At 44.0% G+C, this 15,831-nt stretch overlaps 1 protein-coding gene across 1 annotated transcript; it reads left to right on the top strand.

Annotated features, from left to right (window-relative positions):
* The first annotated feature begins 438 nt into the window (after positions 1-438).
* On the top strand, positions 439-13,078 carry LOC124012535 (hepatic leukemia factor-like). Its single transcript, XM_046326270.1, has 4 exons — positions 439-1,482; positions 5,643-6,059; positions 9,246-9,511; positions 10,998-13,078. Exons 1-4 carry the CDS (start codon positions 1,293-1,295, stop codon positions 11,211-11,213), a joined length of 1,089 nt encoding a protein of 362 aa, XP_046182226.1. The 5' UTR covers positions 439-1,292; the 3' UTR covers positions 11,214-13,078.
* Positions 13,079-15,831: the final 2,753 nt, after the last annotated feature.

Raw genomic sequence — 15,831 nt, forward strand, 5'->3', positions numbered from 1 at the left:
GTTGATTTAGGATTGGCTACAGGACCTGTGATCATAATCAATTAAACAGATATGTATGTTGGTCCACTAATCTCGTGGTTACTGGTTTAGCTTTTTGCCTGACAGTAAAGTCAACCACGTGTTCCAACGGTTCCATCACCAGAACGGCCATTGCAAGTTATGCAGCAGGCGACTTGCTGTGGTGGTTGGGGTTTGAGAAGAGTAATCAACAACTCCTTCTGTGACTGTTTTGCGTATGAAGGGGAGGGGCTCATTAATGCTGTTTGGGGCGTTTTAGTAGGTGTGGATCATGAATATTGATCAGTTTCTCCCCCAGCGCCAATCCACGGTGAGCGGTGATGTCATGGGAGCGGCCCGTGTTCATTCCAGCTGACTCTAGCCGCGCCGCGCTTGGTTGCTTCCTTGCTGGCAGTTTACAGAAAGGGAGGGAGGGAGTGGGTGAAGGTGAACGACAAAAATAACGACAGAGAAAGAGGGAGGGAGAGAGAGAGAGCGCGACTAAGTGGGGAGAGGAAAACAAGGGACATCAACATCTATACTACTCTCATGTTGTTGGATATTATTTGACGAAGCCTTTTTCCCCCCTTATCACCCCCCACCCTTTACCCCCCCCACCCCCAAACATACACTTCTTTTCAACTTTCTCTATTATTGGATTTCTTTGGAGTTTTGAGACTTTACATAGGACTACACATCCAATGCTGTCCGTTATATTATAGCCATTTCTCCAAAATCCATTTCAATTATCATTTTTCGCGGAATATTTTTGTTCAGGTCAAGAAGAAAATCAACTCCGCGCGATGCCTATTATCCTCAAATAAACGGACATCATCAAAGCAAGGTATTTTTCGCGCAATCTGAGCGCTGTCCAACTCTGTTTATCTCAAAAATTGAGCCTGGGATAAGAGATTTATTAAAGGGCCCATTGCATCTGGAAAGATTATTGAATCGAACACTTATTTGACCATGGACATTTCTTTGAGGACATCATTTTCACTTTTGATTTCTTCATGGACATTTGGAAGCGCAATAGTTTATTGTTGATGTCAAGTTATATTTGATATGTCGAATGTCACTATTATTCTCTAGCACGTTCTTAATTCATATTTAGATAAACTAATTCGGTGTTCGAATGAGGTAAATAACAGTTGGTGTAGCAGTGTGTATCCAGCCGTCCACTTTTTTAATCGTCACGTCACTGTGTTGTGAACCCGCTGACGGCCAGTCAATCGTTTGTGGATTAATCGGATAAATTCCGCGTTCCTTCCACGGTGGGAATCAGCGGCGTACCAATGTCTAGGCCGCTCACGCAGCTCCTACCGCCTGACCTCCCGGCCGGAGCGAGCCCACAGTTTAGTACGGGTAACCTCGCGGGCAGTGTCCCGACCGGCGGACACTTGAACTCCATGGCCAGCCTCAAGACTCTCCTACAACTGCCCATCAAGGCTGACCAGCGAGCGAAAGACTGCTGTGCAATGAAAGGTGAGGTTTGTGTGTGTGTGTGTGTGTGTGTGTGTGTGTGTGTGTGTGTGTGTGTGTGTGTGTGTGTGTGTGTGTGTGTGTGTGTGTGAGGGAAGGAAGCAGAAAGTTAATGCATATTAAATGTTAAAATTAATAAACACACGCACACAGTCTGGCCTGCAATCGTTGTTTTCATTCTGTTGGCTTGAATTCATGTTTATAAATATAAAGTGTATAGGCTTGACAATTATTGCTTTGACTTGTATCATGCATTACTTATGGAAATAGGTTCATATTAAGACCACACAGCAACAAGACCACACACATACACAAGGCGTTGAACATGAGTGCTTTATCCTTCAACAAATAGATTCAATAAGGTAGCTCATGATATTGATGTACACTGAGTGTACAAAACATTAGGAATGCATTCCTAATATTCAGTTGTACCCCCTTTTGCCCTCAGAACAGTCTCAATTCGTCAGGGCATGGACTCTACAAGGTGTCAAGTGTTCCACAGGGATGCTGGCCCATGTTGACTCAAATGCTTCCTACAGCTGTGTCATGTTGGCTGGATGTCCTTTGGGTTGTGGACCATTCTTTTTACACACAGGAAACTGTTGAGAGTGAACAACCCAGCAGCGTTGCAGTTCTTGACCCACTCAAACCGGTGCACCTTGCACCTACTACCATACCCCGTTCAAAGGCAATTACATTTGTCTTGCCCAATCACCTGCTGTATGGCACACACACACACACACAAACTCAAAACTGAAACATTCTTTTTTTTTACCTGACTCCTCCCCTTAATCTACACTGATTGTAGTGACATCAATAAGGGATTATCACTTTCACCTGGATTCACCTGGTCAGTCTATGTCAGGGAAAGAGCAGGTGTCTTTAATGTTTTGTACATTCAGTGTATAAAGATGTCTAACACCAGTTCTCAATCCAACAAACATTGATTTTCACACTAGAGCCATTTTAAGTGGTCAAATGTTAACTAAGCGCTGCTGTTGTTAAATGTAAAATACACATTTGAGATTTCCGCCTAAATAGACATACCCAAAAGTATTATTTATGATAAGTGCCATAAGAAATACCTAGTAATTCTTATACTGCCAGAAAGATTAAGGTCTCCCTTTTCTGGTAATTATTTTTTCTAAATTGCTGAGGTGTAGTTACTTTTGAGGACACAAACTCAAATTTGCAGTACATTTATGATAGAAATATAAAAAATCATGTATCATTTTCTTCCAATTCACGGGTTGCATGTTTCGTGACGATATTGTTTTGAACGTTCGCTTTGTACTGGTACCCAATTGAGCATTCTACTCAATGCATCGTCAATGAGCGCTGATGAAGATTGAATCAAAAGTGCATTACATTGGCTTGGAAATACAATGCAATTCAAAGGGAGGCAAATCATTTGTAGGAAAACCTTTTGTCATTTTGATGTCGCCAGATTGATTTTAGAGGCAGTACAACGTTAGCTAAAATTGAGGGGGAGGTCACCTGATTTGAGCTACCTAAAGTTAATTTGCTATCTTTTTTTGGGGGGGGGGGGGTGAACTTTGCTAGCTAAAGACAACATTGCTATCTGTCTAAAATAAAATTTGGCGACATGACAATGCTGGCAAAGTTGTTTCCTACTAAACATTTCACTACCTTACCAATGCCATCGTATTTCCAGGCACTATATTGTAATTGACACTAAACAGTCGTTAGCCTCTGTCCAGAATGACTGGGCTTATCACGATTTTAGGGCCCCACTATTGCGCCGCTGATAAGAGGACGGCTTGAGAACATTCCTGACCCTATAATATTCCACCTTTCCTATAACTGTGAAATAAATATGATCACACTTAGTGACAGTACAAAATTGGCACCATTTAATATAAATGACTACGTACAAGTTTCTGCCCAGCAAAGCAGAGACGCCATTTAAACGCCCGCTAACTCGTTACAAACTTCAAGCTATAAGCACAAAGTTGCTCTTTGAGCAATTGAAAGTGGCCCTGTTTTTAAGTTCTACAAAATTATTTTGTAAGTCGCAGCGAGACGCTACTGCTTTTACTGCAACCGCTAAGGCTTTCCCGTTTCGTATGTCGTGTTCATTGGAAGTGGAGCTCTTACAAGGCTCACAGCCAGAGGATATTGATCCTTTGTCTGGATAGGCCAGAACATGTGACGTGTCGCTCCCTAATGCAAATGATGGTGTTCGGTTTTCACATACTGCATCTCAGATGAGAGTGGAGAGAAGCATGCGGAGCGGGACAACCAGAGCTTTCATGGAGTGCACAGCCATTGATGTTACGCCGTTCACAGAGTGCTCTGTCCACAACAATGACGGGCGGAACCGGTCCAGAACCACGCAAAACCGTTTGTTGAATGGATGTCACAACCTCAGTCAGCTTGTCTGGCTAACATCCTCCCCCTGGTGGCTATATAGTTGAACAACGTCCCTCCACCATTTACATGGATGGTCTTTGTGTGAGAGATGATGCTGATCAAGACTGACAGCTCCTCCGATGGAGTCCGAGCACAAAGGGCCTACCAGCATCAAGTTCACCATCAGAACATGCATAGTCGTGGTGCATCACTAATATTAAGGGATGGAGAAGGGTCTTATTACATGAGATGGAGTCTTGAGTCTCTTTTGCATCCGAGAGAGTTAGTTGCCTTTGGCTTCAATGCATGATACATATCCCTTAAAACAAGAAAAGAAAACGCATATTCCTCTCCTTGGCATGCATTGTTTTTCGCCCTCGTATACACCCACACGCATCCCTCCTCTCTCTCCCTCGTCTATTCTCCTCGCCATCCTCTAGCACGTTTACCATATCTCCTCATTCACTCCTCTAGCACTTCTCACATCTCCCTCACTCCCCCTTCACGTCTGTCTCTTCTCATCCATATTTTTTTATTTTGCATTCCACATCTCTCTCTCTGTTCTCTCTCCTCTCCCATTATCACCCCTCCTCCAATTTGCACTCCCTCTTATTTCTCTCCTCACCCTTCATTATCATCTGCTATATCTCCTCTCATCCCCCAATATCGCCCTATCAGCCATCTCTCCTCCTATTTGAATCTCTTTAATCTCCACTCCTCTTCCCTTTCCTCTCCCTTATCAACCCATCTCCTTTTATATTCATTCCCTCTGTCTCCATTCCCTGTCATTACTCCTCGGTTCCTTCTCCCCCTCTCTGATTTGACGTTGCTTTCCCTTCCCTTTCTCCCCTCTCATTTCTCCTGTCTTTTCTATCCTCTCTCTTGTCACTCTTTCTTATTTTGCATTCCCTTTTTTTCTCTCTCTTGCATCCTACATGTCCCTCTCCATGTGTGTGTGGTGTGGTGTGGTGTGTGTGTGTGTGCGGACAATAATGTGCTGTGCTGTCCAGAGCCACCAGTACAGTCCCGGGTGTGATCGTCAGGCCTGTCACCCTTTCCCCGACCGCTTCTACCTTGTCTCTGTGACATCCTCTACCTAGCTCTCAGCGGGGTCACACTGATGGTCATCCTCCATTTTTGTGCCCCCTCTCCTTGCTCGTTAATCCGATTGCTCTCGCCTCCCCTTATTACCTCCTCCAACTCAAGGGGTTGAGGGCTGAGACGCCAGACGATGCCACTTCTGCTAATAGTTTTAGTATAGCATCTCATTCTTTCTTCATAATGTTAGCCTACCATCTCACTCTTGCCTCGTTATGTTAGCATATCATCTCACTCTTCCTTCATTATGTTAGCGTAGCATCTCACTCTTTCCTCATCATGTTAGCTTAGCATCTCACTTCTTCATGATGTCAGAGTAGCATTTCAGTCCACCTTCATGATATTTGCATAGCATCTCACTCCCTTCCTCACATTATTCTGCCAGCCTGTGTGTGAAAAAGAAGACTGCTGCCACTGTTGCTGATGCATCCATGTAATGGCGGTTGGTTGCCTGCAAAACTGATAAGGGCACGAGGCTCGCAGGCAGATTATGTGATGATAAGAGACATCAGTGATGAACACTGAAGAGGCTGGATTGTTGCACTCAATGGCCCTTCTCTCTCTCTCTCTCTCTCTCCTTCTCATTGTTCTCTCTTTTATTCCCTATTTTTCTCTCTTTCTTTCATGCTCGCTCTCTCCATCTCTCTTCTCTCCATCTTTTTTACATTTTCCTCCCAATCTCCCGCTAACAGACAAAGACAAGCCCCAGGACTCGGACACCATGGGTGGGGGCCCAGGTGGTCGGCCTTCCCAGTCGGCTTTCCTGGGGCCCCATCTGTGGGAGCGCACGCTACCCTGCAGCGACGGGGGCCTCTTCCAGCTGCAGTACATGGACCTGGAAGAGTTCCTGACTGAGAACGGCATGGCCATGCACAGCAAAGGTGGCAATGGCTCCAGCGCCAGCGCCCAGGTGCCCTCGCAGAGCTCCCTGCAGTCGGCCGTGCCCAACCAGAGCTCCCAGTGCCCGCCGTCCTCCCCTCCGCTATGTTCTTCTTCATCATCCTCCATGTCCTCCTCATCTTCCTCCTCCTCGCTGCTGGGCCTGGACAACGGGCCGGCACCACCAAACGGACTGCCAGGCATGATGGGAGGGCCCGAGTGCCTACGTGGTTAGTAGTGTGTGTGGTTAAAGAGGGGAGGTTGTGGCGGGGGGTCCAGGTATGTGTGTGTTTGATTGTCTCCATGCGAGTGTGTTTTGTTTCTTTTTGACCATATGTTTGCATGTTTTGCGTTGGTGTGTCAAATCAAATCTCATTTTATTTTGTCACATACACGTGTTTAGCAGATGTTTTTGCAGGTGTAGCGAAATGCTTGTGTTTCTAGCTCCAGCAGTGCAGTAATATCTAATAAGTAATATCTAACAATTTCACAACAATAAACGCACACACAAAACTGAGCAAATCTTGCGTGTGGAAGATCGACAATGTTGCAAGATGACTGGAACCGTCATTGCGGTAGTTGCACCCTCCTCAACATGACCTAGGTCGGCATTGGTTGGTGGGGGAAAACACAGCAGTTTGTGGAGCTCAAAGGCAAAAGCAAGTATGTAGGAGAGCCAGTGGAACGGCTTTGTGTTTCATTTGTCTAGTGTGAAATTGGTGGCATGATGCTGGCGGAAGATGTTATATTAGCAGAAGCTATATAAAAAGACAGGGTATCGTCTCAAGCTAGTCTAATAGACACTGCCCTTTAATTTTGACACTCTAGCGCCTTCTGGTGGCATTTTCTAAACGACGCATAATATTGAATACTACCTTCATAAAGTACATTGAGTTTTCAAAACTACAAGCACATGCTACAATAACCATCAAGGTGTACCCTTTCCATGCATACTAAATGTTTGCACTTTGACCTATATTGCAGACTCCATGGGTTGCGGGGGCAGATTCTTATGACATTGCCAGCAGTAAGATTTTAGTTAGATTTTCCAAAAAGACAAGGACTGTAGCCCTCATAGTTATGCTACTTTCTATTTTCTGACAAAACATTATTGCCCAATCTTGGTACTGGGTCCACAACAACCGCTCAGCAGATCTGTATTTGTAAACTCTAAATCAGTGTAACACAAACACACTACATTTATAAAGAGAACCTACACAGATTAGTCACAGAACAGGAAAGACCATCAGAGTTACACCGTAGCTTAGAGAAATAAACAAATGCATCAATCGTAGAAATGGTGAGGTTAACGTAAGAACTCTCCTCTTTTACCACATTGATTCATTTGAATGAAATGTGGAGATGAAAGGGTTATTTAAGGAAGACTGCAGTACCGTCAACAGAGAGAGAGAGAGAGAGAGAGAGAGAGAGCAAGAGAGCTGTCATTTTTCGCTCCCTCACTCTCTCCCCTCCCTCTCTCACACGCTTGGGCCATGTGCAGGCATCACGTCACGTGCCGATGCAGAGAGCAATGGAGTGAGAGACTGGAAGGGTGGGGCGTACGAAGAGGGAGGGGTTGGAGGGAGGGATAGAGGGGGAGTAAAGCAGAGAGAGAGAGAGAGAGAGAGAGAGAGAGGGAGAGAGAGCGATAGATAGCATTGCATAAGACTAGCCTAGCATAAAGAAGCAGAGTATTTACATTGCAGAGATAACGCCACCATGTCGCCATACCAGTGTCTTTACACACTGAGCAACATTGTGACATAACATTTCAGAATTTCATGTTGTTGACAAGGACTGAGGGAAAGACTGCTGTGAAATGAAAGGTGAGGTGTATTGTTTGTGTGTGATTGGGGGGGGGGGGGTAGTTTGTCCTATGGATACTTAGGAAGGAAGAATTCTGTGTAATTTTTAAAATAAGGTAGAGGGAGGTGGTGGTATGTTGGGTGGGGTGGGGGTTGGAGGGGTATTGTAGGGAACTGTCTTTGTGGTGGCTATGGAGCAAGGGGACTGGGGAATGGATTTCATGTAACACACTTCCTACATTCCATTTCAGCATTGCATTTCCTCAAGTGTTTTTGAAAGACAGAGCACAATCAAACAATTGTTGCCAACAAGACTGATTTCCCCAGAGAATGCAATAATCAATAACACCAAGACCAATATTTAATTGAAATGTCAAATGAAATGGCTATGTTACAGCTAATTAATGGATGTATAGGGAATGTATTTGTTGACTTCCAGAGAGCAGCTGGTCTTGATTAGGCCATAACCTTGACAAAAAGCTGCTGTGGCCATAGCTATAGCTCATATTACACCTCAGGGAAATAAAACAATGTAGCGAAGGACTAATAAATTGCTGTCTAATTTCACTGGTTAAATTGGAGTGTGAAAAAGTACTTATAAATAGTGTGTTTTGGATTATGAACGCTTTAAAATCCTGCTGAGAAGTGTTACCTGGAAAATGAACATGTGTTGCTATCAAATGTATATTAAAGGAGTTGGTTCACTATTTTACAACTTGATGATAGATGGTTCCTCACCCTGAAAGTGGTCTATGGGCCAGGAGAAACTGTAATCAGGTTTCTTTAAACAGCCACAACAAACTTCAGCTAACTTTAGACAACACAAGCTAACAATCAATGGAAGTAATGGGAGCATCTGTGTGTTTTTTTTAAAATTATTTTCTATTATGGCAAAATCCCCTTTAAGCAACAGCAAACTAAATATGGAGTGGATTTTAAACTGATTTCAGGGGATTTGGACATTAGTTTTTGTAAACATGCTCACATGCCCCCCCCCCCCCCCCATCACTTCCATTCACTCTTAGCTTGAGGTGACTAAGGATAGTTGAAGCGTTTAGTGGCTGTTCTAAAGAAAACCAAACCTTGGATTACATGGACTACTTTCAGGGTGATGAACCATCTTACATCAAGTAAAATATTGAACTACTCCTTTAAATATAACATATATTTTACTAACTGAGGGAAATATAGTATGACATTGATCAAAGGTTAGAGGGGAGAGCGAGAGCAATGGCCATACGCAAGCTCAGTGCTATGTGTAGAAGGTTGTTTACACAGCAGCACTGTTCTTGGATCAGTTTCAACTTTTTTGCCCAAAATGGTTGTTATTAGGATTGGGCTTTGGTGTCGTCTTATCCTGGATCAGCCAGCTCAACCACATGACTGACTGATTGATGTAGCCTATGCTTCCACCTGGTGGACGATCTGTATCACTGTAGCCACCATGCAGCAGCCAGTTTATAAACGAGTGACGTTGCCATATACACAGAAATAACAAATCCCCTTTACCTTGTTTTCGGCATGCTGGAGGCTTTGACCCTTCACCCTCGCCACGGTGTGAAGCATGTGACCAACCAAAAGTTTTGCTTTTGTTGGCCTCTCTCATTATAGGTGGCCAGGTCATGCCTCCAGACCTCTCGCCCTCCTCCACCACCTCCTCCTCCTGCCTCCCTGGGCCGCCAGGAGGCTCACTGGTCGCCAACGGCACCGCTGACGTCATGGTGAACTTTGACCCGGACCCGGCGGACGTGGCGCTGTCCAGCGTGCCGGGCCAGGAGGCCTTCGACCCCCGGAGGCACCGCTTCTCGGACGAGGAGCTCAAGCCACAGCCCATGATCAAGAAAGCCCGCAAGATGCTGGTCCCAGATGAGCAGAAGGTACTACATTTCTTGCGATTTTTGGCTTTAAACGTAGTTTTCCCCTAAGAAGCTTCAAGGTAAAGTTAGCAATATGATGTCATACGTAGCGGGGGCAACTTCCTACTTACTCAAGTGAATGACAATGGGGGCATGCCTCAAGGAAGGGCACACATTGGGGAGGGGCAAAAGTGGAAAGTTTGAATTGGCGTGTAGATATGCACGCAATAAATAACGAGGTAAGAAACTCATATTGCTATCTGTGGAGTAGCTAATTGTGACGGCATTGTTATTAAGGAAGACACTTGAATAAAAATATTTCTGTACAGTTGAAGTCGGAAGTTTACCTACACTTAGGTTGGAGTCATTCAAACTCGTTTTTCAACCACTCCACACATTTCTTGTGAACAAACTAAAGTCAGTTAGGACCTCTACTTTGTGCGTGACACGAGTCATTTTTCTAACAATTGTTTACAGGCAGATTATTTCACTTATAATTCACCGTATCGCAATTCCAGTGGGTCAGAAGTTTAAGTTGACTGTGCCACTAAGTTGACTGTGCCTTTAAACAGCTTGGAAAATTCCAGAAAATTGTCATGGCTTTAGAAACTTCTGATAGGCTAATTGACATAATTTGAGTCAATTGGATGTGTACCTGTGGATGTATTTCAATGCCTACCTTCAAACTCAGTGCCTCTTTGCTTGACACCATGAAAGAATCTAAAAGAAATCAGCCAAGACTTCAGAAAATAAATGGTTAATCATTGGGAGCAATTTCCAAACGCCTGAAGGTACCACGTTCATCTGTACAAACAATAGTACGCAAGTATAAACACCATGGGATCACGCAACTGTTATACCGCTCAGGAAGGAGAGGCGTTCTGTCTCCTAGAGATGAATGTACTTTTGTGTGAAAAGTGCAAATCAATCCCAGAACAACAGCAAAGGACCTTGTGAAGATGCTGGAGGAAACGGGTACAAAAGTATCTATGAACCCAAGCATACTTCCAAAGCTATGGCTTAAGTACAACAGAGTCAAGGTATTGGAGTGGCCATCACAAAGCCCTGACCTCAATCCTATAGAAAATGTGTGGGCAGAACTGAAAAAGCATGTGCGAGTAAGGAGGCCTACAAACCTGACTCAGTTACACCAGCTCTGTCAGGAGGAATGGGCCAAAATTCACCCAACTTATTGTGGGAAGCTTGTGGAAGGCTACCTGAAACGTTTGACCCAAGTTAAACAACTTAAAGGCAATGCTACCAAATACTAATCGAGTGCATGTAAACTTCTGACCCACTGGGAATGTGATGAAAGAAATAAAAGCTGAAATAAATCATTCTCTCAACAGTTATACTGAGTTTAAAGGCATTTGGCTAAGGTGTATGTAAACTTCAGACTTCAACTGTACATGCTTAAAGTGTGCAACTACAATGCTCAGCAAAACTGACCCTTCTTGCCCCCCCCCCCCCTCCACAACACGCCTCTACTTTGCCGTGACTCCCGCAGGACGACAAGTACTGGAGCCGGCGCTACAAGAACAACGAGGCGGCCAAGCGCTCACGTGACGCCCGGCGCCTCAAGGAGAACCAGATCACGGTGCGCGCCGCCTTCCTGGAGCGAGAGAACGCTGCTCTCAGACAGGAAATGGCCGACATGCACAAGGAGCTGGGCCGCTGCCGCAACATCCTCAACAAGTTTGAGAGCCGACACGGAGACTTGTGAGGAAGAAGAAGATGAGGGGAAGGGCGGAGGGGGGGAGAGGGTTAGAAGGCAGCCACAACATTGGCAGCACTTTAGTTGAGGGGGTGCGCGTACGGCCTACGTAGACGTGACGTAAGCAGTGTATGACACCTGGCGTAAGCATCCGTGTTGTGAGTAACCCGGAGTGTTGTAGTGAGTGCAGCCTTCATTTTGTGTATCTGTGCTATGCTGGTTTCACTTCCCGTGTCTCTTTGACAGGTTGCATCGTGATGTCATTCAGTGTTTTATCAGGTGCCTTGCAGTGTTTTTTTTCCCTTCGGGGTAATGCTCAGGCCATACGCGCACCCATTCAGGTGTGTTCAAATCATACAGATCACAGACAACTAATGTTTTTAAGCTAAAGGCAAGGAGACAAGCCAGGGGAGGACAGATGTGTACTTTTTTTCTATGACTAAACATGTGTATCTTAACTGTACTGAGCAGGGAGGGAGGCATGGGCCAACTAGAAAACAGAGGATGAGCTATAATCTAGAGGAGGATGAGGAGAGGCAGAAGAGAGGAAAGCAAAGAGATTTCAACATAGGAAAACTGTATATTTTTATATTTGCAAAGACCGCTCAGAGGAGAATTTGGAAATAATATTTTGTATATTTTATATATGGGTGAGTTTAGTAGAGAGATGGGGGGTCTATATGAAGATGTTTTAACAACTGGGTAGATTGATAAATTATATATTTTGAATTTAGAAGCAGTTCACAACCATCCCGGTTTAAGGGTCATTGATCCTGAAGACTTTTTTAAGATTGACCCTTCTGAGGTCGTAATAGAGAATGTATAATGGTTGTATCCAGGGATAACATGGTGGCGAGAGAGGAGATGCATCTTAGTAAATGATTGTGGACATGAACAGGTCGAAGGTTAAATAAACATTGTATAGTTTAAATAGTGTTCTTGTGGGTTTGTTCAATCACTTAAAAGAAGTTTTTATTTATTTATTTTTTTCACTCCCAGCACCACCTCGACATCAACATATGTGAAAATGGCGTGTTTCTATGTTTTGGAGTAAAATAAATAGTGGAAGGTAAGTGTTTCCAATTAGATCATAAACCAGTTAGTAGGAAATTAGCAGGCAATACCTGCTCATAATTGTTTAAAAATCACACAATGCACACCTGAAGATGTCATTGGAGGAGACACTTATCTTAGAAACACGCAATTTTCACATGTTGATGTTGATGTTGGGGTGGTGCCGGAGAGGATGAATATGAAAAGTGGCGGACTTGTTATCTTCTCTTTGATTCCTTTCTTGAATGAAATCTATTTAATTGTGTGTCTGGCAGTGAGAGAGAGAGAGAGAGAGAGAGAATTTATTGAAACGCTGCACTCAGTGATCCATCATGAGAACAGCTGCATACGCACTGATGTTTGTGAATAAATATTGGTCAAATGTGTTGCCAGGTATTCATGTCGATGGGTGAATATGTTTGGCTCTGGCGCAAACACAGACAGACACACACCACAAACAAACATGACTAGACAAACGGTGCAATAACCTGGACCAGTGACTAGTTATGCATTTTCACATTACACACACACACATGCACGCCTGCAAGTACGTGCGCTCCACACACACTTTTATTTCAAATCAAGTATAAAACCCTTCTTACATCAGCTGATGTCTCAAAGTGCTGTACAGAAACCCAGCCTAAAACTCCCAAAAGCAAGCAATGCAGGTGTAGAAGCACGGTGGCTAGGAGAAACTCCCTAGAAAGGCCAGAACCGAGGAAGAAACCTAGAGAGGAACCAGGCTATGAGGGGTGACCAGTCCTCTATTTGATCCTGAAAGCAAGCTGGACCTCGAAACACAGGGCTGGTGTACGATAGCGCACAACCAGTCAAGGCAAAGAACACTTCATCACTTTCCACAGCATATGCTGGGAATTTGTCTCGCTCTCTCTCCCTCATCCTTGATCCATTGTGAAGTGTGAAACGGGTTGAGAACGGATTGCCCAGGTTAAGTTGACAGTGTACAGCATGAACCGGAGCATGCTGCCACTTAACACACCCCGAGTTTGATGATAATGATGATTATTACTGTGGACTATATATGGTGCTCAACCTGTTCCTCCATCTGAACACACACAACCCAACACAGTAACTGAACTGCCTATAGCCTTTTATTTATTTTGTATTTATTCTTTATTCTGCGTGTCGTATTGTAAGAGTAAGTCCCGTATAGAGTGACACACAAAAGAGTATGTCTATACCTCTCCTAAACAACTGAACCCAGTGAGACGATGCACCCTTATGCACCATACACATGTACAATCAAATACTACAGCTATTCTCTCACTAGATATGTGTGTGTATATAATATATCCTTGAACATATAATATGATATATCCGTGACTATAGATGTAATAATACACATAGCTTAAATATATAAATGCAGTATAAGATGATTGGAATCATTGTCAATTTCTCAGGCATTCTGGGGGACAAAAAAACAACCAACAAACTCTTACCGTAAATCTTAATTGATGTGATTCTTACTTTATTTTTTTCTCTCCGGGTCGTCCGGATACATTTTGGCAGTAGAATTATGTAGAGTTCGATGGAAATCTACTGCGTACGACCATCTCACCTTGGGAGGGATGTTCTAGTTCAACCAGTTCTGGATTTGAAGGTCTTTGTTGATTTCAGACATAGCATTCAATGTTTTTTTATTTTTTATTATTCTTATTATTACAGTTCTGATTGCTAGTATTATCGTTGTTGTTGTTGTTGTTATTATTACTCTTATATTTATTTTCCTTGCTACAACTCTTAAGGGAGAATGTAGTTCTCATTTAATCTCCCTTTTATTTTTCAAAGACCATCTTTACTCTACTGTATTTTCTATGAGCCTGTTCACTATCGGCACCATCCAATGAGACTGTACAAAGCTCCAGGTGCACTGTGGGGACTGTAGGCTTGTCCGTGTGTTTTGTATTTGAACAAAAGCTGAAACAACCACAAACTATGGACTTGAAACCCTGGAAGAATTTGAACTACATCTCCCAGCAGCAGGCTTCTAACACAGTCCATCTTTTGATGGACAAAGAAGCAACTTTTTGATACCTGGAACTAGTTGCAGAAACAAACTTTTGACAGTGATATTTTTCTATGTGTCTGTATATGCATACTGCAACTTTTTGTGGGCATTTGTAGCCCATCATCACAGTGATGGTATGCTACTAAACGGCATTGCGGGTAATGTGCACAGGATATTTTCCCTTCCCCATGTGGATTACAAACGACTCCCTGTTGTGACTGTTATAAATAAACTACAAGTCACATGAGAACATCACTACCCATTTGCCCCAGTAATGTCTACTTATTCTGCCTATAAGGATGCTGAGGAATGTGATCTGGCTTTTCCCGAAAACACCAATAAAGACTCATCCTTACTCATTGAGAAAGCTTTTGTGGTGTCTTGTATGTTGTCGTGATTTTATATCTTCTCTCTGTGTGAAACTGCAGTGAATCGAAGTCACACAGCATCAGAAAGTACAACAGAGCTCCAATGGGGGGCACTAAGGCCCATTTAACATGGCGCTATTCTCCAGACCAGATTAGACATCATAAAATGGCGGCCCGACTCTCCCAGTGCCACCTGTGACCAGTGGGCTGGTTCAGCTGTTCGTCGACATGGATTGCGTCAAGCAGTCCCCCACGTAACTCCATCTGCCATCTGTCCAGTCAGTAGCAGCAGCAACAACATACCACCACACAGGTGTTAACTAACATGGGTTCAAATGATAGATCCACACGGACTCCCAGAGCATCTGTTTTTCTGACCACAGTACCATTTCACCACGGAAAGTTTGCTAGACTTTGCTAGACTTTCGGGGCTCAACTTGATGATAAGATGATAAACCTCCATCTGATTTCCCAGGTGAAGTAAATATTAGGTTGTACATAACCATTTCGGATGTTTGTAGTTCCTGAAAGACACTAGCGCAGGTTGACTTCACGTGTGACGACAAGGAACCGTCCACAACCACTGGATGCCATTACATTACAATGATGTGATGGCAAATGCAGACAATGTCTGAGTAGGAAAACAGTCTAGACTAAGTCATTGATCATCTAGCAGAGCATGTGTCACAGTATCACTATCGCAAGGTAGGAATGCAAACATATGAGGCTATTCGATAGGAGCAAAGCCAAAGGCAAGTTTGTCCCTCAGAGCAGTGATCATTGAGCGGTGATGAAGTGGCGGACACACTGCAACCCTTTCAATGACCAAGGCCTCATAGTGTCCTTGACAACACTGCTGGGGGGGGGGGGGGGGGGGGACAAACGGGTTTCCTTCCATTGAGTGGAGGGAGGCGACTGTGAGTGTGTCCCATATGGCACCCTATTCCCTTTTTTAGTGCACTACTTTTCCCGAAGACCCTCTTATCCAGGGCTCTGGTCAAAAGGAGGGGACTATAAAGGGAATAGTGTGCCATTTAAGACGCATCCAGTGTTTTGACCGCGGTATCAAGGCCTCGGCCTGCCACTGAGTAAACCAGTACGGAGTGTTATTCAGATGTTGTCACTGAGCGCTGTGTGAAAGAAATCAGAGATGGTAGAGAACAGGAAGATTACTTGA

Source organism: Oncorhynchus gorbuscha, linkage group LG24 (assembly GCF_021184085.1).
Source record: "Oncorhynchus gorbuscha isolate QuinsamMale2020 ecotype Even-year linkage group LG24, OgorEven_v1.0, whole genome shotgun sequence".
Classification (NCBI taxonomy): Eukaryota; Metazoa; Chordata; class Actinopteri; order Salmoniformes; family Salmonidae; genus Oncorhynchus; species Oncorhynchus gorbuscha.